Source organism: Platichthys flesus, chromosome 7 (genome assembly GCF_949316205.1).
Source record: "Platichthys flesus chromosome 7, fPlaFle2.1, whole genome shotgun sequence".
NCBI classification, from domain to species: domain Eukaryota; kingdom Metazoa; phylum Chordata; class Actinopteri; order Pleuronectiformes; family Pleuronectidae; genus Platichthys; species Platichthys flesus.
The window spans coordinates 12,088,849-12,116,514 of NC_084951.1; the positions used below are offsets into that span (position 1 = coordinate 12,088,849).

At 43.0% G+C, this 27,666-nt stretch overlaps 1 protein-coding gene across 2 annotated transcripts in view; it reads right to left on the bottom strand.

Annotated features, from left to right (window-relative positions):
- prdm16 (PR domain containing 16) overlaps positions 1-27,666 on the bottom strand; it is a 170,293-nt gene that overhangs the window by 4,492 nt on the left and 138,135 nt on the right. Inside the window, exons 4-14 of one of the 2 annotated variants that reach the window (XM_062392558.1) lie at positions 19,581-19,721; positions 14,534-14,636; positions 10,506-10,707; positions 10,261-10,408; positions 9,843-9,996; positions 7,586-9,227; positions 7,353-7,440; positions 5,219-5,388; positions 4,808-4,885; positions 3,831-4,000; positions 2,151-2,322 (exon numbers count right to left, since the gene is read on the bottom strand). In XM_062392558.1, coding sequence (XP_062248542.1) covers positions 2,151-2,322; positions 3,831-4,000; positions 4,808-4,885; positions 5,219-5,388; positions 7,353-7,440; positions 7,586-9,227; positions 9,843-9,996; positions 10,261-10,408; positions 10,506-10,707; positions 14,534-14,636; positions 19,581-19,721 — 3,068 coding nt within the window. Of the gene's footprint in view, positions 1-2,150; positions 2,323-3,830; positions 4,001-4,807; positions 4,886-5,218; positions 5,389-7,352; positions 7,441-7,585; positions 9,228-9,842; positions 9,997-10,242; positions 10,409-10,505; positions 10,708-14,533; positions 14,637-19,580; positions 19,722-27,666 lie in introns of both variants that reach the window. The other variant, XM_062392557.1, reaches the window with a different exon arrangement.

Here is a 27,666-nt window from a genome sequence, read left to right on the forward strand (position 1 = left end):
GTCCTTGCCTGTGTACAGAGAAAGAAGCGTAGCTCTGACATAGGGGGCCCTGGGTTTTGTCATTTAGTCTAAACACGTCAGTTGGGTGTTTGTGTTAGCCGGCCAGGAGTGCGGGTATAGCCGGTGGAAGGGGGAAGAGCTCCATCATCAGTGGATCTCCTAGATAAATGCATCAACCCCAGTCCCCCTCAGGGTGAAAACTGCCAGCAGCCGAAGCCCAGTCCCAGACCAGGAACCAGCTCAAACTTTTAGATTTATTCAAACCATAGAGCTCAAGCCACAGACTGGATCCTTGTTCCAGCCCCAATTATGACCCTGATTACTGTCCAGAGGAGACAAATACCGAGAGACAGAGTCCATCAACATTGCAACGTTGGAAATATCCATGTGCATCTTAACAACCCCCGAACTCTTCGCTTCACAATTCCCACCCTGGGACCAGCAGTGCTACCTCTGCTTTTACAACACCCTTGGAAACGGGTCAGGCAATGTTTTCATATTTAAACTCCAGCTACCAGGGACTTTTATTTTGACTGGCTGTGATGTTGACAAAAGGGTTTTTTAAAAGGGAGAACAACATTGCGAAGGCGGTTAAGAGCGATTAGAGATAGTCGTCCGTGAATGTGTGTTTGCGTTCGGCGTTTGACTTCAGTCACTCAGAGGGAGAATAAACAGTGGGCCGTCTGGAGGGAGGACAGAAAGCATAACACTTAGGCTGAATTACAGATATTAAAATGTCAGGCCAGTTTGTTGTGGATGAGACTCAGTATTGATCCCAGATGGCAGAGGGGCTAAATTGCCACTGGGTCTGCTGGCCGTAATGCGTGTTGACAAGAGGGAGGAGGGGGTTGATGGAGGAAGAGGCAGACAGAAAGTGAGACGACCAGAAAGGAATTCACATCCTGAATGAGAGAAAAATGAAGAGTGTGTAGAGTGAAGGAACGAGGGCAAACCACTGAGTGAAAGAGGAAAAACACGTTCATCCTCCTTTTCTTTCACGATGTCTTCTTCTAAAGTATTTGAGGACTTATAGCAGGAGACTGACCTTTTCATCCACTGTTCGGTTTAAAATCATCATTTTACGAGAAAATTCTTGTTTTTAGAGTGAAAAAAAACAATAACACAAGATGACCACTCCTGCCAGCTTTTGGTGAGCGGAATTATTTATCAACTACAGTCAGAAGGTTTAAATTGCAGCTCTCCGCAAAGCGCTAATAAAGCTGTCGAAAATGTGTGAAACCTGGAAAATCTTTGATTTAACATATTAGACTCAATTCACAATTTTTACTAGAGTAGCACTCAGTAGAGCACATACCTCCACCAAGGCCCAACTGTCAAATCAAAGAGAACCAAATTTCACACACTAAAAGAAATCAGATCTTGAGATGTTCCCGTTTTTTTCATCAAGTATCCTGGATCTGCCTCTTGATTCAGATTCACATGATTTTTGTTAAATTCACTCTTCCCTGAACCATATCACCACCAAGTTTCATAGAAATCTGTTCTATCCTTGCTGATATATAAACAAACAAACAAACAAACCAAACAACACACAAATGGACAGTAGTATGTTTAAATGGAAAGATGCTAATATTTACTCTGTTAAACAAGGACAAATTAGAAACGATTCAAGGCTGCAGGAGCTAAGGTAAATTGTTGATGATTGCAGAACAGATGCTAAATTAAATAAAAAATTTGACTTAAAAAAGTTTCAGTCTCATTTGCAATGAATTAAATGTATTTTAATGTATCAACTTAGCAACTGTAACTACTGTTAGTTTATTTCTATGTTTTATGAAACTAGGACATAGCCATGATGATGCTGACTACTGCCATGCATCTTCAATCCACTAGAGGGTGCTGTGCACTAAGCACTAACATTCTGAGGAGAGGGAAGGTGCTACAGACCTCTAAGCACAGCTGCTGTAAACACTGTGTTTTCCTGCATATCCACATATGTTTGGACCAAATGTTGTTACTTCTTTGGAGTTTGCACTGAGGCTAAATTTAGGACAAGATTTGGGTAAGAATTCGAGCCTGGCATTAAGAGAAGATTGGTTATGCTCCTAGATCAAATGTAAATCACTGAAGGGCTTTGCAGAAATCTTAACACAAATGTGGTTTGTGCGAGCGGGTTTCTTGTTTGTTACCTCTTATCCATGGAGCTGGAGGCCTGGTTCATCTCACTGTTGGAAATAAAGTTGCGGATTTCTGAGAAGTATGAGTCCTCCTTCTCGTCTAAAAGTGCATGATTGTCTGGCTCGGAGTTTGGCGAGGAGATCGTGGTTCCTAGGTTGGAAAGCATCCCGGACTGTTGGCTCACTGTCGCGGACACACACACACACACAGACAGGGACACACACATCAGACACACATCCAAACACAGAGGGATGATTAGTTTGATGACCATCAGACATGCACAATAGATGAGTATGAGGGAAATGCAAAACATCATGAGGGTTATTATTATGAACATTATTCACATTGTGATAATAAATCAAAAAGCTGAGATGTGCATTTTTTCCCCCTCTTTTGGTTAAAGAAACAGTTTCTGGAATCTTGTATGTAAAATAAACTGTGGCTTAGGACAAAAGACAGAAGGAAGACCTTTGTTTATTTTTGTACATGCATGTTCTCTAATTCCAGGAAATATAAAGGAGGATGCCAAATTTAAACATTGTACCATAGTTAACTGAGAACATGCACTGAGGTGCATGTTGATGTTTACTTCTGTCCCGTTAACTCCCCCCCCCCCCCCCCCCCGGTTGTCTCGCTCATAAGACAGCACCGGCCCAACCCTCTCATACAGTCTGAGCTGATCAGGGTTTAGTGCCGGCACCCTGCTGAATATTCCCACACAGGAGATGCCCAGTTTAACCACAGTCTTCTACTGTTGGCCAATGTGCAGTCAAACTCAAACCTTGCTTTAGACCTCATATTTAGGTAACATTTATAGGTTTAGAAAAATATTTTCCCTTCATTTTGTTTTTAAAACTTTTCCCTTTCTTACAGATTTTATAACATTGGTCTTGGATGTATCTCAGTGGTATTCAAGGGCACTGTGTAATTTACAAAATATAAGAATATCCATGTTTATGTTGAAGTTAAGGAGCCGGCCGGAGCCAAGGAGTGTTTTCTCGGTCTTTATCTTTGCAGTATACATCCAATAATTCTAGCAGATGCTGTTGTTTACTTCAATATGACTCAGAATTAAGAATCTGATTTCAGCTTCTAATTCAGGACACATCAGGAAACATCTGGTCACTCTGCCAAGAGGAACTTGTCCATGAATTGCCTCTTATTAACAAAGTCACGTCAAACAATAGAATTCTTTGGTATTTGATAAAGTCATTTAGTACATTGGTGCTGTCACACAGCGTTTTACGGCTCCGCTGTGAATGAGCTGTACATGTGCTCAAGCTTGTTTCATTCAGGTGTCATTTTGAATTTAGAAATGTAACATGGTTGTCAAGCACAAATCAGTGGGATGTAAGTGCTCAAACAAGCAATCACTCAGTAGACGAAAACTTTCTCTTTCCAACCCTCCGCGGGGGCATACTTCCATGACGGATGTGAAAAACGCTGTTTTTGGCAACGAAATGGGAAAAAGGAGTGTGAATTCTTTAATTAAGCGGTTTTCCCTCTTTAAATCATCCACAACACCAACTGAGGTGAAGATTTAAAATGTCCAAATGAGTAATGCAAACCATTCATTATTCAGTCCAATAACTCAACACAAAATTCTAATTCTCGTTTCATAACTGCATTTTGCAGTTCTCCAAGTCTCAATTTACTCTGAGTCAACTGAGTCATAGATGTTGCAAACTGACCAGGAATGTTCTCGTGCTCGTGCTTCTTGAGATGGCGGTCGAGGTTGGTTTGCTGACCAAAGCAGCGGTTGCACAAGTGACACTTGAAGGGTTTCTCCTTGTTGTGGATGTTGCGAACGTGGCGTTGAAGATTGGACGAGATGCTGAATGAGCGGTCACAGTATTTACACCTGCCAAAAGAGAACAGACAGATAATGAATGTGGCTGTGGAGAGAAGCGGAGTGGCACAGGGAGCAAGGACCAAAGCAAATAAAAGGTTAGTGGTGATTTTATTATCTGGAGGTGAGCAAGGAACACCTTGAGGCCCGGTTTTAAATGTGTCTTAAAGAAAGAGCATACTGGTTAGAGACATTTAGAGGAAAACAACTTGGAAAATCTTTGAGTAGCTGGAATGATGGGAAGACTGAATACAAACACTAAAAATCGAATGATTTCGACTACAACGTGTTTTTTTTAGAATAAGTTTTAATCATGTTTTTTAATGTCTTCATTTTTTTTTCTCAACAGATGCACTGACTTGATCTGTCAACTCAGGGCGTCAATAACAATTCACCATCTAATACTGATGCTTTTTTATCCCCAATACAGAATATTTATTAGATGTATATTAAATGAGCAGCTTACACTACTGAGTCGGTCGTCCAATATGACTTAATGAATGTAACTGTTTTTTATGATGACATTAACAAGCACAAAAAATATACTGTTGGATTCAACACTTCTGAGCTACTTTATAAAGCTTGTATTGGAATCCAACACCAGTTTGGCAGATTACAGAGGCACTTCCCTAATTCGCATAATTGAGATAACTAAATAAGGAAATAAATCAAGAAAAGAGAATTTCATAAAGATTAAAAACAAGACTGAACTAGAATAGAATAGATGATGCAAACTGTGATTTGTGAATATGGGCGATACAAATAAATTTGATTGATTGATAGACAGACTGAATGATAGAATAGAATAGAATCAAATACCTGTAGGGTTGTTCCCCTGTGTGTGTCCGCAAGTGTCTGGTGAGGTTTGCTGAACGAGGGAAGATTTTCCCACAGTACCTGGAGAAGAGAAAGATTAGATTAGTTAGATCTGTTTCAAGATGTTGTCTTCTGTGACATGTTTACTCCTCTTGTATTAGATCAAGGCGTTATCAAGAGGAGTCGTGTGTTAAAGTAGTGTTAATTAGCATCGACACAAACAAAATACAAAATAGACAATTTCACCCTATTTGTCTACATTTGAATTAATATTTAATTCATTTAAAAGAAAACAACTATTCAATTTGTCATTTTTAAGATTTGACAACTGCGATTTATCAAATGTCAGACTGTGGCAGGTTGAGCACTGCAGCTGTGTGCCCACTTTTGAGCGGCCCCCCCAGCCCCACTGACCTGCAGGCGTAGCGCTCCTTGCCCTTGCGGAGGATGGCCTCTGAGAGGGAGGGTGGTGGTGAGCGGAAGTTGAACAGTGGATGAGCTGAGTGTTGCAGTGAATTGGGTGCATCAAGCTTTAGAGCGCCAAAGCTCTCCAGCTTCTCTGTCATGGTCTCCATGGCTGACATCTGCAGAAAAGACAAAAAGAGTAATAGGTAAGATCAAATATATGAAAGATGTTATTATCATAACATTACACCTAAATAGAAACCCACTGAAGGGTGTGTATCTGTGTGTATGTGTGTGTGTGTGTGTGTGTGTGTGTGTGTACGTGCGTGTGTGTTTGTGTATGTGTCTGTGTTTTAAAGCACAAAAAAAAAACATCGAAAACAAAGACACAATGTCAGAAATAAAAACAGGGAGCGAGGGAAAGAGAACGGAAGCAGTGAGGAAGCAGTATATCAGAAGTTAGCCTTGTTGTTTGTTCTAAAGGCGAGTCCATGACCTGTAACACATTCACAAATGCTCAAGTACCATTTCTCCAGTGCACCTCCTCCACACACCCTCACCTCCAGCCTCAACCAGGGCTTTGTTCTCCCCCCTCCTACTTTCTTCTACCAAAGCTACTGTGGCAGACTGGCAAACTGGTTAAATGAGGCATTTAAGGGCCCCACGATTGGACCCTTACAATATAGTTTGAGATACCCCCAACCGATAGCCGCTTCCCCTCCCCTAGAAGCTTGCGAACAAAGGGGGCCAGTTATGTAGAAGTTTATTTGCCAAAAACAGCTTACATCCTTCCTTTTTTAGTGAATACGGGACGGGACAGACAGGGACAGACACTCTGTCTCGACGTGTTTATTCGCAGTCTGAGAACGGGTGGAGCGACGTGATTCCATCATGAGACTGAATTAGAGGTGGCATTGTGTTTGGATCACAGGGGGAATCACAGCTGAGACACTCCGATATAAGACCTCTTTAGTCATGGGCCTGTGAAAACTTTTCATCTCAGGAATATCGATCAGTTCTGATTTACAAACACTGATAAGCTTTATGAATTAAATAACTGACATAGAGTCAATCATGTGGCTTGACATCCTCTCCTTATTGTCACATTACAATCTCTCAGAGACTACCAAGGTCACAGGCATTTTCCCAGAAATACAAAGGCAAAGAATTATGGCTTCAGTTCTGAATCCATCCGTCCAATGAAGAACATAGTGTTAAAGAAGATTGTGGAAAGTGATGATGGATGCACTCCAAGCACGGTTTTCTTAACCTTCTCATTTGTAAAGGCATAAATACATACATACACGTATATGTAAATGTCCTATATGTTAATGCATAGTCATGTGTAAACGTATCTGTCTGTGTGTATGTGTGTATTGCAAAGTAACAGTTGACTGAGGACACAGATTTCCAGGTCAGATTAAACCGCTTCCCCAACGAGAGCCCCCCATTCTCCTGGACACAAACACAGGATGTCCTTGATGGACACGGTGCTATTATCTAGCCAGCCAGCCAGCCACAGAGAAAAAAAACTTGGAGGGGGTTGAGTTATTAGTTGGCCTGTGGGCTCTCAGCGCATGAAACAATGCCACGACTAAGATTAGTATGGCCAGGAGAGGGACAAATCAAACTGTTATTATTCTTTCTTTTATTAATACTATCATTCCTTGCAATCAAGATTTGCAGAGGCAGGGGAGGGCCCAGGGACAGTCGAACAATGTGACTGATTATCAAAGGGGCTGCGATAACAGACTGTGTCTTCTGAAAAGGTAGAAGTGACGAGGTACACAGGCGCCATTTGGTAAACAAAGGAGAAATCATACAGAACCCTTGAGAAAATAACATCAACACTGTGGAATGATGGTGCATAGGGCCCTATCAATTCAGGTTGCAGCGGCGTGGGAGGCAGGAGTGAAGTATTTTCACATAATACATGGTATGAACGTAATACTTGATAGCATCTGGGAGTAATAAGTCTATATATGTAATACCTGGAGTCAATTCCGCTGTTTGGTATTCCCTAGATGTAGGTTTTGTTCAAAGTGCATGTACCACTTACTGTTTCTAACTAAGATTGCGGCAAGCGCCTTCCTCTATTTGCAATGTGTGTATGTGTGTGTGTGTGTGTGTGCTGTAATATTACCTGTGGGTGGAAGAGTGGCGGTGAGGGCCTGAGGAACTTCTCCTTCAAAGCTCCAACGGGGTCAAGTAGCTTCCTCTTTTCCACCCTGCTGGACCAACAACAAGGCGGGGGGGTTACGTACCAAGGTCAGGTTCAATCACACACTAACCACCAACCTCTACCATCTTCAATGTGTGTACATAAAAGGCTTGATGTGGCAACAGCAGTTTCTGGTCGAATCGGGGCTGAAATACCTGTATATGGGGTCCATGAAGAATGCAGAGGGCTTGGCGTAGTGCAGGGGTGGTGGCTGATGTTGCTGGGCCTGGTGCTGCTGGTGCTGGGAGATGGAGGATTGGTGCAATGACTGGGAGTGGGGGAACCCAGCTGGTGTTTCATCCTTGATGGAGATCCCCTTTAGGACTCCATACATGTGGTTCTTTCGGTTGTGTGGCTCAGCTGCCACACCATTATGACCACCTCGGCTCCGGCTGCCAATGCTGAGGTCCAATGGCTGTTCTTCACCGCCGGATATCGCTAAAGGTCCACTACTGCTCCCAGTGCTACTGTTGGGGTGTGAGGGGTTTGTCGGGCTAGGATGAGATAACTTGGGCTCCTTGGGTTTTGTGGTGAGATCGAATGGTGACTCCACTGTGGGAGCAGGAGCGCTTGGGGCACCAGAAACTATCTTATGAAGCTGCTCTCGATGTGACTTGGGCTCCGCCTTGAAGAACATACTGGGATTGAGGACACCTCGATCAGCACTGAAGGGATAGAGGGAGTTGTGAAAGTTGGGCAGGAACTGGAAGGGAAACATGGAATGGTAAGGCAATGGACCCATCTTCTTCTCCTGATGAAGACCAATCAAACCTGGACCAAAATATTTCTCCGCAATAGAAGCAATGGCTTTGATGGAATCTGTGGTGGCTGTATTGGCATTCGTGGTACTGGGTAGGAGGGCTTGCTCATCAGGCGGAGGGAAGAAGGAATGATGGGACGATACAGAAGAGAGAAATGGCCGATCAAGCCCGAGATTCCCCGAACTAGACATGGCTGATATCAACGCACTGTTTGTGTCTTCTGATTGGTGGCCTTCTTGACTTGACATGGCCCCAGATGGCTTCCTTCTTTTGCCTGTTCGCTCGCGTTCACTCTCGCCGTCACTCTCCAGGTCAGAACCATCACCTGAAGCAGTACCAGTGGTGGTGTCCAAATCTGTCCCACTTGTGGTATTAACGTCTTCAAGATCACTTCCGTCCGACATGTCGGCCATCTTAGATTTTGACTTTGCTTCTCCACTAGAGGACAAATCCAGTTTGCTCTCTTTCTCTTTGTCTTCCATCTGACTCAAACTGTTGCCTCCATTGCTGTTTGTCGAGCTAACCAGGGACAGTGGAGGTAAATGTAGGGGACTCCGAGGAAGCTTCACCTCCTGACTGCTGCTACCCGGCGGGCTCTTTATCAACGGACTAGCCGGCAATAAAGGTGGTCGGGGATACAGTGAATGTGGGAAGATACCTGGGAAACCATGGGTAAGGGATGGGAAGCCATGGGGTCCTGGGGAGAAGGGCAAGCCAGCATGAGGGTGAGGTCGGGAGGGAAAGTAGTCAGTGAATCCTAAACCTGACTGGTTAAGAGCTGAAAGGTGGTGATGATGGGACTTGGCCTTAGCCATGATGGGGCTGGAGCTCATGGGGATGCCAGGGTTGAACATCCCTCCAGGAGAGCCATAATGATTTTTGCCCTCACAGAAGCGACGGTGCTTGTTGAGGGAGGAGGTAGTGCTGAACAACTGCCCACAGTCCTTACACTTGATCTGGGTGCGGCAGTCAGCATGCATGCGCTTGTGGCGGCAGAGGTTAGAGAACTGGGTGTAGGATTTGTGACACACTTCGCCTGGGGGAGCAAAAAGACACAGCCCATCAGGGCCTGGTTAAGCCATTTTAACACTGTCTCTAACTCTGAATACCAAATCATTTTCAACATACATCTGCATGGAAACTTATGAAATAGTCCTAAAAAAGAAAGGGAGCTACTGTGGATGAAAGCAACCAGTCCTTCTGCAAATGGAAACAGCTAAATCATTCCCAATTACTGTAGCTGCATTGTGATGTATTTAATGCCAAATAATTACTGAACTTATTAAAGACAGAATTACAATACATATGTTTTCAATTTACTTTACTTGAAAGGTAGAAAATATAGGTCTGTGATTCATAATCAACATTGTATTTGCTTATTTTTCATTAGTGTAAAAAAGTCCAAATCGATTAGACTATATGTCAGAAAGCCTTCTGTGGAAAAGGAGCTTAAGTGAATAGGTCAAATTATTTACAGTGTAATCAAATTAATAGCAACACAGGTATGATCTCTGGACATAACAAGTATGCTTAGTTCAGAAATACACAATAATTAATGATGGAGAGATTGAGGAGGTTGACAAAAAAGAGAAATAAAATAAATGTAGTGATAAGAATGAGGCCAGAATGAACTCCCTGTGCTCTCACTTACAGATAAAGGGTTTGACACTGCTGTGGATGTGCTTATGCTGCTTGAGGCCTGACGAGGTGGCGAAGGTCTTGCCGCACTCGGGACACGTGTGAGCGCGTGCGCCCACGTGCTGTGAGCGGATGTGGCGCTGGAGGTTGCTGGGATCTGTGAACACCTGAAGTTTGAAAGAAAAATGCATTGCACGCCATAATTAACAATGAAAAAACATAAATACATTTGTATTTTCTCCCTGTTATTATATATTAGATGTTGACATTGTTATTTGTACGTATTGCTTTAGCATCCACATACATTTGCTAAAATCAATATCTAGTAATGTTATGTACCAAGGCTAAAAAATATACAAGACCATGAGAATTTCTGAAGACGTTGAAGCCTGTGTGTCCTGTGTACAACTTACGTGCCGGGTATGCTGTACCTTATCACAGTTTTCACACTCAAAGCGCTTGCCACTGTCATGTGACATCTGGTGACGGATGAGGTTGGACTTCCAGTTAAAGGCTTTTGGACACTGGTCACACTTGTATTCCCTCTCCTCTGTGTGGACTATCATGTGTTGGCCCAGACTTGATGAAGAGAGCACACATTGATCAGTGAGTATGTTAAGTGTGCGTTGGCTATTCGTTTTTTTTTAGAAAGTGTTGTCATCGTGTGTCTGTGTACCTGTACTCGTTTGGGAAGATCTTCTCGCAGTCTTTACACTCGTGGACGGGCTCGTCACTGTCCTCGCGCTCCTGTTTGAAGTCCTCTCTCAGTGAGTCGAAGAGAGAGCCAGCGCTGGTGCACGAATACTTCTGGTGCCGCCGTAGCTCGAGCGTTGAGGAGAACAGCTCATCACAGTCTTCACAGCGGTACATCTGCTCGTCTACCAACACACAATCACACACAGACATGTTGAGCCGTCACACAATTCAAGTCTTTATCATCTTAGCTGTGTGAAAAGAGGTTTGACATGAATCAGCTGTTTAACTATTGTAGTTTGACACTGAGAAAGAAAGTATTAAAAGGTACTAAATTATTGTTTATTATGTTAAAGTCCACATAATAATAAAGAACACATCTCAAAACTTCAAGTATCATTCTACATTGGAATTTTCAGGTAAACCAGATTTCTAGAGGAGGACAAAATATTTGTTTACCATAAGGTCGTCAACAACTAAGGGCAGTTGTGACTTTTAATGAATGCAAATAGAAGTAGAAGGGCACTTACAACCCAACAGTCCATTTGTTTAACCATGTTTAAATTCACCAGATCCATATTTTATAATGCATACTTGCAGTGTTAAAGAAAGTTAAAAAAAATGTAGAATTCCTAATTCAGATCCAAAATTAAATGGGTTCTTCCTTGGGACATACCCCAGCCCCACTGAAAATTCCATGAAAATTGGATGAGTAGTTCTTGCGTAATCCTGCAGACGAAGAAATGAAAACCTAACCTCCCTGGCGAAGGCAACAGCTATATTTTATGGAAGTCAAAACAATAGTGACTTTGCTGCACAAAGAAACGATAGAGTGCTTATTTACATTCTTTAAGTTGCATCTTCCTGAAGAAGCCGAGCCAAGTAACAAACTGTTATAACTGTGATAAAGAAAGTGTCAATAGTCATTTAACAAGAACAATAGTCTATCTCTGTGTTAGTTACAGCTAAATAGACTCCCATTCAAGCAACAATCCTGTAATTGACATTCCCATAAAATGGAAATCAATTAGCATTGAAACGTAGCCTTCATTAACACAGCTTATTGCTTGTTAAAGCAAGTGTTGGCTTTCAGACTGTTGGTGTAATAGCACACAGGGGAAACAAGAGGGGCCGGTCTTCCCCTTCCATGTTGATAACCTTTACAATACTTCTCACCATCAAGGTCAAACGCATAAAACTCGGGCCAAGTTTTTCAATAGCAAGTTCCTGAGTCACACGCCAAGTTCAACAGATCAGGGAAAAGCCCAGTGGAGAGTCTTTGTGCGAGGACAGAAGTGTGTGTGTGTGTGTGTGTGTTTGTGTATTTGTGTGTCTGTTTGTGCGCATGTATTTATGTGAGCATTTTCCAAAAAGAATGAGCCACAAGGAACAGAGGTAAGCAGGGGCACAGTGGCGCCAACCCCGTGGTGATTTCGGCACCACCCTGCCATGTACACTGTTTGCCATGACCTAAGCAACCAAAGTCTGAGTTGAACCCCTGTAGGTGTCCAAACACACCACACGCACCCATCCATCACTTCAAGCTGCACTAAATGGGTTTATCCAAAACGACTTGCGGTGCATTGCTCACCTGTTTTCTACTCCATGTGGCCGTTTATCCAGCTGGAACTTCATGGACACATTAAAAGGGCATTAGTGGAGCGACATCAATGTTTTCTAACCTTGGGGAGAAGGATAAATGACCTCTCGGTCAATGGCCCATTACACTGAGCTCAAATGCTAAACTAACTCTGACACCAGTGTGCACATATTTCAAGAAAGTACAACTCCTCTTGCAACAGCAGCTGAGAAACCTTCAGGTGCATATGGATCCTCAGGTGTGTGTGTTTCACCGAGGATACACACAAATGAAGGGGCTTTGCGTGTGTGCATCAGCGTAACTGCATTATTTCAGTTCGTCTGGTCCGGGCTCCTTGGTTGGGTTGGAATGGGGTGGGTGAGTGTGTAGGGGGGTTATAAAGGGGAGACTAATAGCTCTCTGGGAGACGAAGGGAAGCACAATTATGTGCAGTTTAGCAGCTAATCTGGGAGCATGGGTGAGGTCTCGGGGGACTCCTCAAGTCCTCTACTTCAAATTCCTTCTCTGATAAGCCAGACACAGAGAGCAGGGCTGCACTGCCAAGCTCCCACTCAGCCCGGCTACACTAGCTTCCCTCTCTTGCTCTCACACACTAACACAGATACATGGAGCCAAGCACACAATACAGAGACTTTGATCACTGCGGTGAGTGGACAGCTGTCTCTCTCTCTCTCTGTTTGCCTGTCTCACTTCATCACAAACATCTTCATACGGCAGATGAATTATGATGCTCGTTTTGTTTCCCCCTGCCCGCCTTCATCCATCTCTCGCACAAACACACAATGCCAAATACTTTGGCTGTGACACGCACGCACACATTCTGGCAGGTGGAGTGTCTCTCTTTTCTCCGTCTGCCTCCCTCTTGCATGCACACACGCAGAGGAAATGAACAAATCATTTACAAGTCTGCTCCGCCTTTGACACACTCCTACAACACGCCAATCTGGTTCTCGTCCATAGTCTTGAGCTCCCCGATTTGAGATCAGTGCATAAACTGTGAATCACGCACGGGGGGAGGAGGACTATAGTGAACTGCACAACATCTCACGCACATCTTGCGCTCCCTCAGTCCTTTTATGACCAATGACAAGTAAGAGTAATCCGATTTTTTTGTTATTCATCCGTGGATCCAGAAACACAGCAAAACGGCGTTTACCTGACAACTGCTCTTCAGCACAATAAGTCCAAGATGTTTTCGAGGATACAGCGGAACTACGGGCCCTTTTACGCTTAGGTGAACATTGAAAGAAAAGCCCAGGTCGACATTGACCAGCTGTCCAAGTCAGATTATGAGATAAAATATTGAACATATTCAGTCTGACGTGCAGAGACACGGTTGAAAGGTAGCTGCAGTGAGTCAGGTTACCCACTCAGAGGGGGGGGGGGGGGGGGGTGGAGACGGGCGGCTGAGAGCACCTACAAATGTGGTGGCCTTTGAAATGTGAGACTCTCAGCGGACAGCAGAGCACCTCACACGATCGTGCAGATTTTGAGTGTTCATATAACCGCAGAGCAAAGATTAAATAATAAATGCACAACTGAATTATCTCAACATCTAATTTGATTCACAAAAATCCAAAATACCAAATTCTTTAACACGAATCGAACGGGAAACATTGGCTTAAAGCGAGTAAATCACTATTTAATCAAATTCAATTATCAGGTTTAAACAACACATTTTATATTATTTAACATTTGAACTATTCTTGAGCATATCTGTTGCTGGTGAGAGGCCAGTCATTTTAAGCATAATATTATTAAAAAGCTAAGTCTAACCTTATTTCATCTGTTTATTTAATACTTGACATAGGCCTATTAATTTATTTTATGTTTCTGGTGGTAAGAGCAAATGGCCAATTCCCAAGGACACCAAATCACTGTGAATTTTAATTTGGCCTAAAAAATAAAAAGATTTAATTTACTGTGCATTGGTCGAGGTAAAACAATTCCAAACAGCTTAAAGGTCATGATGTGTTTTGAAGGATACTGTTCTGAATATTGTCTGATCTCCTCGTTAAGAGAAAAGCTTCAACCTGCTCAGGATGGAACATGACATGGGCCAATTTATTTTCCACTAGCCACCTCCCAGCTTTGTGAGCACACAGCTCAGACCACAGCCTCCATTATTATTGGCAGGTCCATTTTAAATCACTGGTCCACACGCGGCCTTCAGCCTCAGGCCTTAGTGGGGATTTCATTCCTCTGTGGAAATTCATGATTTGAATAATTCACATTTCTTGTGGGAGAAAAAGAAAGAGGAAAATTCTTGAAAGGAGAGATGGTGTCTCTTTTTTCTGTCCCTCCTCTCATCACATGTAACGGACTCTGGAGTGTGTTGACCGCTTAGAGCAGCACAGGATGCAGGTTGGAGTTTGTTTAAAATGTGCGCTAATGACGCGCATTAATCTTACCTTGTAGGTTGGGTGCCATGGATCCCTCGGGGAAAATGCCGTCCTTCATATACACTAAAAGCTCCTCCCCTGCGTCAATGTCCCGCACCGCTTTATAATAAATCTGAGAGAGAGAGAGAGAGAGAGAGAGAGAGAGAGAGAGAGAGAGAGAGAGAGAGAGAGAGAGAGAGAGAGAGAGAGACTTTAACTTAAGGTCAACATGGATTTAATAAGTCTGAAGCTTCAGAATTTACCATCGCAGTTAAAGGAAGGACTTTATGTTAAAATTGATTATATAAGCATATTAATATGTTGTTACTAAAATAAAAAAATAAAAATAATGCATGTCTTAATCTAAACTATATTAACCAGACTCTATTGAGGATCATTTATCTTCTTAAATATTCACACTTTTACTACTTATCTGTCCAAATTAAAAGGCTGTCGGATATTAATTTTAATAAAAACACCAAATAATTCATTCCACATTTACTCACACTTTATAGAAAATAAACAAAACGAATATAAAGTTTTCACCCGTTATAGGTAAATTAGAACGAGGATTAGATTAGGTTACGTGTTATTTCACAACAATTTGACGTTGATTAAAAGAAAAGTGGAAAAAATCCAATTAAAAGAGGACGTTGTAATGAATCTAAACTGTCTGAACGAAAATGAAATAAACATCAAAACACTTTTTTTTTAATTTCCATCTGCAGAGAACTGTAGAATGTCGGGTCTTATCGGCACAAAACATCCCCTTTAACTCAGCTCGTTTTAAACAGTCTGATCCAGCATAAAATATGTGATTATTCACAGACTTTAAGGTTTATTTTTCCACTAAAATAAAGGCGAGGAAAACTGAGATTACAACAACATAATTTGTGACAAAATTCCGAGGCCATTCATTTCCCAAGGCCTCATGTCTCTACCCAGCATCTAGAAAAACCTGTGAAGCAAACTACGCTCGTACATAAAAAATACACATCAAATAAAAATGTACCAAATCAAATAACTTAAGAAAACAATTATTCTATTGAAACATAAAACAGCATCGCAATAAAGCACAGCGCAAACATCGACTTCAAGGGGCTGCGTGCAGAAACATGTGCCCTTTGAGCGCATGGGGGCGCTCTGCACCAATCCAACGGTGCAGAGAGGGCAGAGCACAGACACACACACACACACACACTCACACATGGAGGAAAAAGCTGGTGAAAACAACTCGCAACACTTAGTGATCCTAAGAAGAGACCAGGACCAGCTTTTTTAAAAACCTTCTTACAATTAATATTACAGAGACTATTAGGCCTACATTGTTATAACAGTTATAACTAACAACAGTAACCACACTCTGGATGCGGACTCTTCTCTCTACACTTCTCCGACCTGACCTTTCTCTTCTCGGTGAGCCGGAGGAGTTGGGAGAGTTGCGCGGCGCTGCGGAGAGCCTCCAGCTGCAGGAGCACTTCAGTCCCGGTGGAGTTGGCGACGCAACCCATAGTAGGTCTACCGGGGAGGGCAGCGCTGGAGCCGGGGCGCAGGAGCGGAGCGGGGCCGGGGAGCGGAGGTCGCGGAGCAGCCTGGCGCGCAGCGGACGGACGGACTGACGGACGGACGGTCGCGGATCGGTCCCTGTGGCTGGATGAAGCCCGGCGCGCGTCTGCCGGGCTGAGCTCTATAATCTAGTCAAGTGAGCGAGTCTCTCTATGATGATGAAGAAGATGATGATGAGTCTCCCTCTCTCTCTTTCTCTGTCTCTCGGACTCTCTCTCTCTCTCATTAGTGATTCCCTAATGCCCCTCGGTGTTCTCTCGGTTACCCGACGGCCACTCCTCCTCGTCTTATCTCCAGCCAAAAGGATTGAGGGATCTACGGCGCAGACCCCTCCCCGCATCTCCGATCCCTGCAGCCGCCGCTTGATAATAAATCTATTATCGATGTAAATAATGGATTAGACAGCCTCGGCAGACTTGAACTCACCGCGCTCCCCTCAAACACACCCCATGGAAACCACGGACCGACACACGCACGCGAACGTATAGATAAGATCATAAATATCTACCTTATCGATCGACATATTGATGACATGTTACTGAACTTGTGGTCACAGCGCTGCAGCACTGTTTCCTTCACTTTCTTCCACTTTGGCCCAAACTTATCTGCACTGGGTTGGGAAGCTCTCAGGTCTGGATTAAATGAGATAAGTAATAATAAAATAGTAACTTAAATACAAATTCTGATTTTTTTTCTCCCTCTATAGCCTTTTCACTCATCAGCAAAACTGTTATTTTTAAATTCTATATTTATTAGCATTATTATTTGATTACTATCCATATCCTAACTTGTTTTTACAAAATCAAACAAAAAAACATTTCAAAAAACGCAACAAAAATAGTTTAACTTGAGAACAACTCTCATAATTTATAAAGAATTAAAATAATTAGAATATAATTTTGGCACATTTTCAAAATAATTTTTCACACAATTTTTATATGAAATATATCTTGTATTCTGTTCATTTTAAAAATCATGAAATCTCGTATCATTTTATGTGATCAAGATTTGTTATTAGATAAATCTTTTTGTGGTAAGCTTCTGTTAAATCTTTTTTCTTTTAAACAAAAATAGAGAGTTCATTAATAAGTACTTTTTAATTACCTTCCTAATTAAGATCTATAGTGTCTTTAAATAATTTTAATCTTTCAAAATCTTTTTCTTTTTGTGTGTGAGTGTGTCTTTGTCTTTGTGCGTTTTTCTTTGTGTGTGTGTTTCCTACAGTACAAGGCATACACACTCATGCCTGTCTTGACCTCTTCCCATCTCTGTCCAGTGTTCAGGGGACAGATGCCTCATCGATCAATGCCAGCCGTAGGGGCCGCAATAATCCCCCAGTGTTGCCTCGTACACACACGCACACACACAGGCACACAAACAGTGTCTGTTTATTGATGGATCCATCCGGGGGTAGAGGGGCAGATCAAACACTGTTGGAAAGGGCTCCACTCCAAAACACAAAAGATGAAGGACTGACAAGAAGGTGGACAAGGTTCATCTCTTTTTCAAAAGCCCATCTCCTACACACCAACTCACATACAAAACACACACACAAACACACAAACACACTCACACCCCACCCATTGCGCTCTCGGTTTCTCAGCCGTTTCCTTAGATGCAACTTTGGCCTTAGAACCACTGAAAGGGGTGGCTTACACACCAGTTTATTCGTTATGAATGGGAACTGTTTTATTGTGCTAGACAAATGCATTCACACACATAAACTCACACGGACACACATATAAAACATGGTGAGTAGTCCGACTATTGCATTAGGATAAAACTGCAAGCAGCAGGATCTGGTGAGAAAGTTGTTTTGAAACAGTGGCTTTCTGTAGATACCTGCAAATAGCACTAGTACATCTTTCTGACCCACACATACACACACACAAACACACAATAAAAAACACAAAGTAAAAAAATGCAAAGACCAGCTTAACTTCTAAAGAATCTGTATCCAAAGTAGATTTACTCTTGCATATGAAACATATACAAAATAATACCAAATTATTGCAAGGCCATAAACATCTAAATTATGCATGATGATTCATGCATTTGTTCATCGTGCATCTTTAATGACAAACAAATAAACAAATAAATTATCCACTTGCTTTTTAAAAGGTTACTCCCTGCATCTGAATTTGCCCAGTGTGCACATATTTCCATAAACTCATGCATTGTGCATGCTGATACGATAAAACAAGAAAAAGGAAAAAATCACTGAATAGTCTGTTAAATTATACATTTTAGCACTGAGTGGCTGCATATGTGTGTGTGGGATGTTTGTAAATAAATGATAGGGTCATACCTGTGAGCCACTACACACCAAGCAACTGGTCAGGCAAACAAAAGCAAAGCCATATGCTGCGTACAAACAACCACATCAAAAACCCATAGTGCACGTGGCCTCTTCTGGGTCTGATAATTCACCACCATTTTTCGCCGGTGTCCTGATTCTTTCCCTGACATTGTGTGGCAGTGGCAGGGGGCACTGATGTGAAAATCTTAAAAGGATTAGGCGCGTTGGTGTTGCCAGCCAATTGGTGCTTGTCAATCTCGGAGGCCCCCGTGTGTTCGCCCTCTTACCAGGTCCGAGTCCCCTTTCTCTCTATCGGTCAGGCTTAATGTCTGTGGCTTAAACGGACACACTAGCCTGTCCCCTCGGTGTGACAGAGTGACAGGTGGCAGATCAAGACACGAGGACGGGGAAAGAAGACAAAGACGGCGAGGAACAGGCGGCTCGAGACCGAGACAGGAGGGGGAAAGAGCCATGTAGGGAGGGATTAGGAAACAAATAACAGCGGAGTGACAGGAATGTGGAAACACACAAGCGAGTCATATGGATGCATTTGGTTACTGTCACCCTGGCATCATGACTCGTGTTTCAGTGCCTCATCTGAGTCCTGCTTTGCTCCTTGCATGGTGTTTGTTTTGAGCAGGCACGATTTCACTCTCAAACTGCCCCCGAAATGAAAATGAAATATGTGTGAATACATGGCAGCTGGTATTTCTTTTAGCAGGAACTGGGATAAGACTCAGCAATGCATAACAGGAGAAAAACTGCTTCTGCAGGGCAAACAGAAACAGGGAAAATATGCTCATATACTGCAGCAGTAAGTTGTGGCGCACACATTGCATGGGGTTGAGGTTAGAGCCTAGTTAAGCAGTTGGGGTTTTATGGGCACTGACTGGGAATCCTTCCAAAAGTATCTGAGGCCCTACGCGAGTTTCCTCAGAGCGAGAGTGGATGGGCCTTAGGAAGCAGCAAGAGAGAAACGACTCTGTCTACAGAATAAAATCAAGTTTTGTGCGATGGTAAGTGTCAGGTTATTCTTCAGCCTCTGGAGTTGATCACTTCCTTACGGCACTATAAACTAGTAAACACACACACACACACACACACACACACACACACACACACACACACATATGCAAACCTGCTCATGCACATTAACGCGAATCAAAGTGTCTAAACTGGGGGATGGGAAGCAACCAGAACAATTCCCCTCACCTGGTCTCCGGTGAGGTGACAGGCGGCGAGGTTCTGCTCCTCGAATGACGGGGCACAGCGGACGTATTTGAGCCAGCTGGGGCCGGTGGCATCCGGGCCTGTGTCCAGAGCAAATTTGACGTTTCCCATGTCATCGACCACCTGTTGGGAGAGTGACAGGTGACATTAGGAAAAAGAGTGGAACAATATGTATGATAAACAACAGGTTATCATCAAACGACCAATATGGAAAATGCAATATTTCTAAAAGGGACATTTTCAAGGAGGTTCTGGGCCGTTTTAAACGTAACATAACAAGGCTATGCCAGGAGTTTGATGTCAGTCAACCTTAAGACAAACAGAGGCAACATGTCAGTGGGTGTTAGGGCCACCTAACCCTGTCAGTCCTGACAACTGGAAGAGGAAAGAAGGAGAGTAGGTGAATGGAGGAGGGAGTAGACTAACTGTGGCTTCTTTCACTTGTCTAAAGACTTTCTCTGGCACATATTGATCACCTTTTGTAACCCCGACACCCCCCTGAGACTCCAAGAGCAGGTTTCATGTTTCCCGCTTTCACAGAGAATGAAGGAGGATGGAGGTAAAGATGAAGGAGGAAGAGGAGGAGGAGAAAAGGAGGAGAGGGGCTTATTGTGGAGCGAAAATTGAGGGGAAAACCAGGATGGAGTAACAAAGCTGTGGAGAAAATGGGATCTCGTTCTTGATAAAATTGGAAATTATGTATAATAGAAAGATCTATACAAGTCCCTGAAATTGCAAAAAGAATTGATATTTTATATCAGACAACAATAATTGCAAAGATTGTAAAAGGAAAAGTATGTGCCTTCTCCTCTTGCCTCCTTTGAGTGCATTTGTGTGTGTGTGTGTGTGTGTGTGTGTGTTTGTGTGTTTGTGTGTTTGTGTGCGTGTGTGTGCATGTGTGTCCATTGGCATCTGTGTCTGTGTGGTTTTCGGTGGTGCTGGGGAATCTGGGGGCGGCTCGGCTGAAACCCCCGAGTTAACCCCCTCGACCGAGCTGAGGGCTGAAGCTCCGATTTCGCCCGCGGCACCGCATGTGATACTGAGCCTGTGCGATTCCTCCGGGGAGAACTGGCCTGAGACAGAACAACTCCTCTAATTACAACTCCCAATCAGCCTGGCCAGAGTTCAGCGCTGACCTCTAGCTCGACTCTTGCGCGCTCCTAATCACAGGCGAATGTCTGCAGAGGGGAATCGAGGTGTGATGGAGAAGAACCAACAAACCCACTGACGTTTTTAGATGTGCAAGGTTCGCGAACTTCCCTAACGGGCTGCCCTTTTCTTGAGGCACGCTATGGTGCTCTTTTTCCCAGCTCGTAAAGTGTGAATGGTCATGTTCTTGTTGTCTGGCTTGAACGCGTGCAGAAGGCGTGTTTTTCGTGGGCGGGGGTGCAGGTGCCAAGTTTGGTGAGTAAATATATATGTAAAGGGGTCTGGTCGGAGGTGTGGAAGGACTGCCATGTGCTTGTTTGAACCAATACGGTAACCGTTTCAGGCGGATGTGTGTACGCATGGCTTGATGTGGTGGTTATGTTGTGCTACTTTCGAACCAAGGTGTGAGTTTACCCTCTTCACAAACTACACCTGCTTCAGAATAGCACCGCCTGTTAATGCCTCGGCTAAAAGTAGTTCATCCAAATCTTGACTTGACTTGCTTGAAATAAAACCGCTGCTTGTGTAAATGCATTTGCTGATTGTGAGAGTGGAACCGTTTATGGTAATCAGTTCCTCTTATGTATTTTCTGTCAAGTACGCTGAGTTACGCTCACAAGAACACTATGGTAATGTCCAATGGAGGATTTTATATAAAAACTGACTCCTGTCTCTTCCTCTTGGATTATCACTTCAAACACTCGGCTCAAGTGAGTCCAGGCTTTTATTTTAGGTGCGATAACTAACCAAACATACCCCAACACCACACACACACAGTCACAGGTATCATACATGTCTTATGAACACAAAGAAAAACCGAGATCATTGGTGTTTTGAGAATGTGAAGGTAGAGTAGCTAGACTCTGAACAGATGTGTGAGTACTACAACACCTACATATCGAGCACGGTCGTATTAATACACACACATTTTGTTCACCCCTCTTCTCCTACACACACACACACACACACACACACACAGCTGAGGGTCTTGATCGTGGGCTTAATGAGCAGCAGACCTGTGTGTGTAGTTCGTGCACATGTGTGTGTGTTGTCTGGGAGGCCTGCTAACACCCTGTCTCCGGGTGGAAGCCTGATTTATAAGGCTTCAAATGAGGTGCAACAGAGAAGGAGAGCCAGAACAAGCCCACGGCTGATTGTTTGTTTATTTACCTTTTCCTTTTTCATTGCCCCCCCCCCAACTCCCTATCTACGTCATGTGGGTGACGAGGACTCAGCTGGAAATCATCAGCTCCACGTGTGAAAGGGTTTCGAGAAAACAAAGCCAACCTGACTACTGAAATATTTTTTCCCACAACCTCCTTTCTCAGACCAGAGGCCGAGACAGAAACGACAACGCTGGGATATCAGGGTTGTTGTTTCTGTGTTGATTAGCTCCATTTGTCGAGGTCCTTCTCTCAACCTAACTCTCCAGGCCAGTTTCTCAAGGGCCGGCGTTCAACAACCCATTCCTCTCCTCAATTAAATGATTCCTATACTTTATTGAATTGAATCTTTTGTGAGTTTGTACAATCGTTCTTATCAGTAACTAGAATGGCACTCAGTAGAGCACCTGTGTCAAGGACCAAAACCTGCATCAAAGAGCACTGACACATGCATATCAGGCCCCTTGTTTTCATCAAGATCCATGAACTATTCTCTGGAAGGCAATGAAAAAAAAATCCAGGAAACATCCCCTGATCTGGATCTGCCCCACAACTGATTGGGTTCCTCCCTGACCCATGCCACTTCCTTTAACTAAGTTTCTCCCTCCACTTGTTTACGTGAAACTGAAAATTTACAAAACAGACAACCATGCAGAGGTAATGGCGGAGTTAATTAAAAAATGACATTCACAGTGATAAGAGCTGCAGATTTGGATTGTGTCAAATTTGGAAAAGAGATGTTTGACAGTAGCTGGTGTGTGATCAAACTGATGGTGAACATTAAAGTTATTACTTAAACTGTTAGTTGGAAATATCCATCACTGTTTAGAGATTGAGTTCCTGGGTCAACTTTGGCCTTCAACACTATGAGCACAGTTTTTTTTTGTAAGTTAACAGGTGCTCACTTTTTGTTTCACCTCCTTATAAATTGTTTTCGCATAATGTGTCAAAACTGTTTAATGATGATTGGCCTGCTCGTGTTTTTGCCTCTCTGGGTTTCTAGATTTCACAGCATACAATGTTATTATAACTGATACATTTGGCAAAACAAATGAAGATAAGATCACAGTTGTAATAACTGAAGGGGGAATTAACATTTATACATACACATTTATATTAAGTAAAATGAAAAAAAGTCACTCTCATTAAGCGTATTCCACTATCATTCAAATCTATATCACCTATATTCCACATCCAAAGTTTGATCTATAGTTTTATTTGAATAGTTTCAGGAAATAACCAATGTGTGAGTGAGTGCGCGCACACACACACGCGCGCGCACACACACACACACACACGCACCGACACAATGAGACTTTGGAGAGAGAAGCGCCTCTGAGTGGACAGGATGCAGGGCAAACTCCACAGGAAGCTCTGATAAGAGCACGACACTTGTATTGCTCCTCACAACACAAAGGGGAACCTTTGACAGCTAGGAACCTTTAATGGATGTCTCGGCATGCCTTCTCCCCCGCCAGTTATATCTGACGGATGTGTGCGGAGCGCAGGGCTGAATTAGTAGAGGAAAGTTGCACGTACGGGTAGACGTTGCTGACAAGGTACATATTATTTTCTGTAAGATGGAGGGCAGAAAATGGAAATAGCAGCTCAGAGCGTGTGGTGATTGTGATTTTGATGTGAGATGGAGATAGAAGCAGACTTTCAGCATGTGAGACCTAAGTGCGAGGTTATTGTGTGTCTCCGAGGGCATATTTTTATCAAGCGTGATCTTAGTGCTTTGTTACGCTGCCCGCGGCCTCAACGTGTGAACACACCCTAGTTTGCATGTGTGTCTACTTGTTTGTGATAGAAAAGAGTCTCCGTATTCACACAATATTTTTCTCACATCAGGGAAAATCAACACGAGCAACAAATTATGACCATCCATTTATGAAGAAGTCTGTGTTTTTGGAAGTGAGGTCCCACAAAGAAAGATAGAGAAGAAACCCGTTTTTCACCAAACGTTAGCTGAAAGATTTCTCTGCATTTAAGCTTTTTTTATATATCTGTGGAAAACAGTAAGGAATGACTGTGAACATGTCGAGAGAAGGCCAGCTCTCCCCTTGTTCACAGAGGCATATCCTGGGGAAGTGGCCGGCAAATGAAAACAGGTTGTTTCAAAGAGAAAGAAGAAATATGAGGGAAGCCATTTAATTTGTATCATGCTTTTAACATATCTGGATGAAGAATATGTGACAATGTGCAGCGAGACAAGCAAGGACTGATGATGAACTTCTTCTTATAGCCGCTAGGGGGCAGCGTGGAATGACAGCTCCTCAGGTAGAGGCGCAGAGGTGGAAATGAAACGTCTCTCCTTCTCTGCAGCTGTACACACATGCACAATTGCACATGCAACAAAACACAAGGCCAGGGTGGTTGTAGACAATAAAAAGGAAGAATTCTGTTCAAACACACAAACACACACATGCACACATGCATACTGCTTTGACATGAAGGGAGGGACAGTCATGGAAACGGAGCAGCGACAGTGACAGATTGAGTGGCTGTGAGGTCAACTGCGGAGCTGGTTGTTAGAGGTGTTGCAAATTAAGGTGCAGGATGACTAACAAGAAATAAAGAAGTGTGTGTGAGAGTGTGTATCCTCTCTGGAACAGGGTCTGTTTCCAGTTGGGAGGCCCCTCAACACACACACAACACAACACACACACACACACACACACACACGGACAGACTAATAAAGCGGCTGACAGACTGCAGATCCCCACAGCCTCCAATGTGTTTGTGCACATTTACGTGTATGAGCATGTGTGTGTGTGTGTGTGATGGATGGGGGCCTGCAGAGATGCCCCTACCCTGCCACATCACTCAGCAGTCTAAATGAGTGTGTGTCCGCTCACATTTGTGTGTATGTGTGTGTGGAAGTGAGAGGTGGACAGGCACACTAGGGGTCCCGTCAATAAGCCTTCTCTGAGAGCGAGAGACGGAAAATGAGAGATTGTTCACTATTAAATAAATTCAGTGCTTTCAGGGCAGTGAAGCAAGTTGCCCAGTCAAATTAATAAAAGTATCTAACTCTTAATTCTATATGCATGTCACTAAATGTGGGAGGAAGGTGAATGTGTTGTAGGATGTGATGTTCGATACATACAAGAAGAGTAAAGAGAAAACTTTGGGCCAAAAAAAGGTCAAAAAGATTTTGAGCCTGTGAAATGATGTTCAGAAATAATTGAATTGCTGTGGTTGTGTATCCCCCTTTTCAAACCTGTGAAAGTAAGTGGAAAAATGAAAGTTTGTGGATGTGTAGAAAAAATGTGTTACTGGAGAAAGAGTTTATTTAAATATTTAAATAAAATTTGTGTAATATATCAATGTTGAGAAGTTTCCTGCTTTGAATATGAACTCCAATATTAACCAAAGCTCTTACTTCTACATTATTTACACATTCCAAATGTCTTTAAGGCACCGAAATAATCTTTAAACATTCATCTCAGATCCTGTTTTGAACCCATATGTTAGAAAACAACATGGAAAACACACACAAGCACATTAGACTCACACTGTCATGAATGCAAAGCTGATGTGGGCGAGCCTACACAACTAATTTTGGTTAACTCAAAATTGTACCTTCTCAAGTGTACATTTTTTTGTGGTTTGATTAAAGTAGTACAAATTTCCCTGCATTGGTCAATCCTGAGAAACGATAAAGTAAAAATGTATTCAGATGTGTTGTTTAAACAGTAAACGTTCATGTCAACCATTCGTAAACAAGCTTCTATTAATACAGACACTCGTGATTTGCATCAAACCATTTGAACTTTTTATCTGTCACATCCTAAAATGTACATTTCAGATACCAAACCTTTTCAGTTGAAATGCAGAGGGTTGAGTCTGAATAAAGAGTCAGTGGCAGAGTGTTTCCTCAGGAGGAGCCCTGCTGTGAGTATAGATTGGGCCTTTAAAAATAATGTGTGTGTGTATATATGTGTGTGTGTGTGTGTGTGTAAGGCCTATTACAGATGCTGGTAATAGTACACCTGTGTAGCCATGTCTAGCAGGCTAATGACAGCTAAAGAGGAAACAGGTTGTAAATCTGCACACACACACACACACACACACACACACACACACACACACGCGCACACACACACACACAGGCACACACATTGTCATAGTAAAACTATTTGAGTTGAATACCACAAATTTACTGTTTGTATAATACACAAGTGGGTTCCACTGTAAAGGTGTGTGTGTGTCTGTGCGTGAGCTGTATCACTAGTATGTATGCAAGGTGTCGGAGTGTGTGTCAGCAGTGTGCAAGCGCATGTGTTGTGTCTGTGAAGGTGAGTAGAGGCGTGTTAAATGTGACCCATTTTATCTGGGCCGGGCGGCCATCGACATAATTAAAAACCAGGCAGGCAGGCCAGAGAAGGCCTGGGGCCTTGTAAAAGCCATCTGGGTTCTAGTGTGTGTAAGTGTGTGTGTGTGTCTGTTCATGTACCGTGTGTGTGCCAGAATGTGGCTCGGCTCACTAATGACCAACGTGCTTCTCTTAAATCAAAGTCTCTGCAGCGACCGTCACACAGCTATCATTTGTGGTGAGCACTCCTGTGCCACACTGGAAACAGCATGTGGAAAGTTCCAGCCTCTCCCACACTCACAAAATCATGGTCAAGTCTAATTTCATTTCGTTTGCATTTGACCCTTCTAACGTTTTCCCTAAACTGTGGTTTGAACTGCAGCTTCCATACAGGTGAGAATCCAAGGATGGAAGTTCGTCTTCCCCCCCAAAAAAGGCAGAATAACAACATAACTATAAAAATGTACAATGTGTTACTCCACAATTTGTGTAATGTATCAAAAACTGAAGACATTTGAACTCGGGCTAATATGGACTATTGCATTCACATTAAAATTGATGAATACATTTCTTTCTTTCTCTGCTTTTAAAACGTCCACTCAGCTTTTAGAATCCACCAATAACCATTTTTTTTTTTTATTTTGGGATTGAAACGTTGTGTGTAGCTGATGACTAAACCTTCAGCCACTCTGTTTTAGTTTTAAGGTCACACCACCGTGTCCACCCCCGCACCCCCGCACCCCAGCAGCTCATCTGAATGAGCAGGTTGCCATGTGCCGGGTTGCCAGGTTAGGGTAACTTTAAACAGGAAGTGTGAGCACTTTAAAAGAGGAGAGGCGGGGAGTTTTCAGGCTGGACCTCGTTAATGAAATGGCTGCATGTTATTTACAGCCCCCTGTTAAAAGGCTGGATGAGAGTGTGTGAGTGTCTCTGTGTGTGTGTGTGTAACGGCACATGGTTTCGTACGCTATCATATGTTATGTTTTTTTCTGCAAGTGTGTGTGCTTATGAGCTATTTGCTTGTGTCTGTGTGTTTTAATGCACATGTGATTTGTACCAGTGTGTGTGTGTGTGTGTGTAGTTGCCATCATGCTATGTCTGTTTTACTGTTGGACAGCCTTTCTCCAGGCCGAGGTTTATGATATGTATTTAGGGCAATTAGTGAGCAGATATATTGGCTCATTATAGTGAAGCAGGTGCAGTGTAAATGGGGAAATATATGAACAGTACATCAGGGTCACACACTCTGTCGATGGAGTTTGAAGGCTCACAGCCAGACTTATATGTGTGACCAGCATTGAATCGGTCGGAGCCAGACTAAAGAAACCCGTTCTCATACTGGTCTCCGTCAAAAAGAAACAATCCCACAATCCCGCGAGAACATTTATCTCATTTTAAAAATCTGCCAACATGATTGGTTACAGGCTCGAGAGGAGAA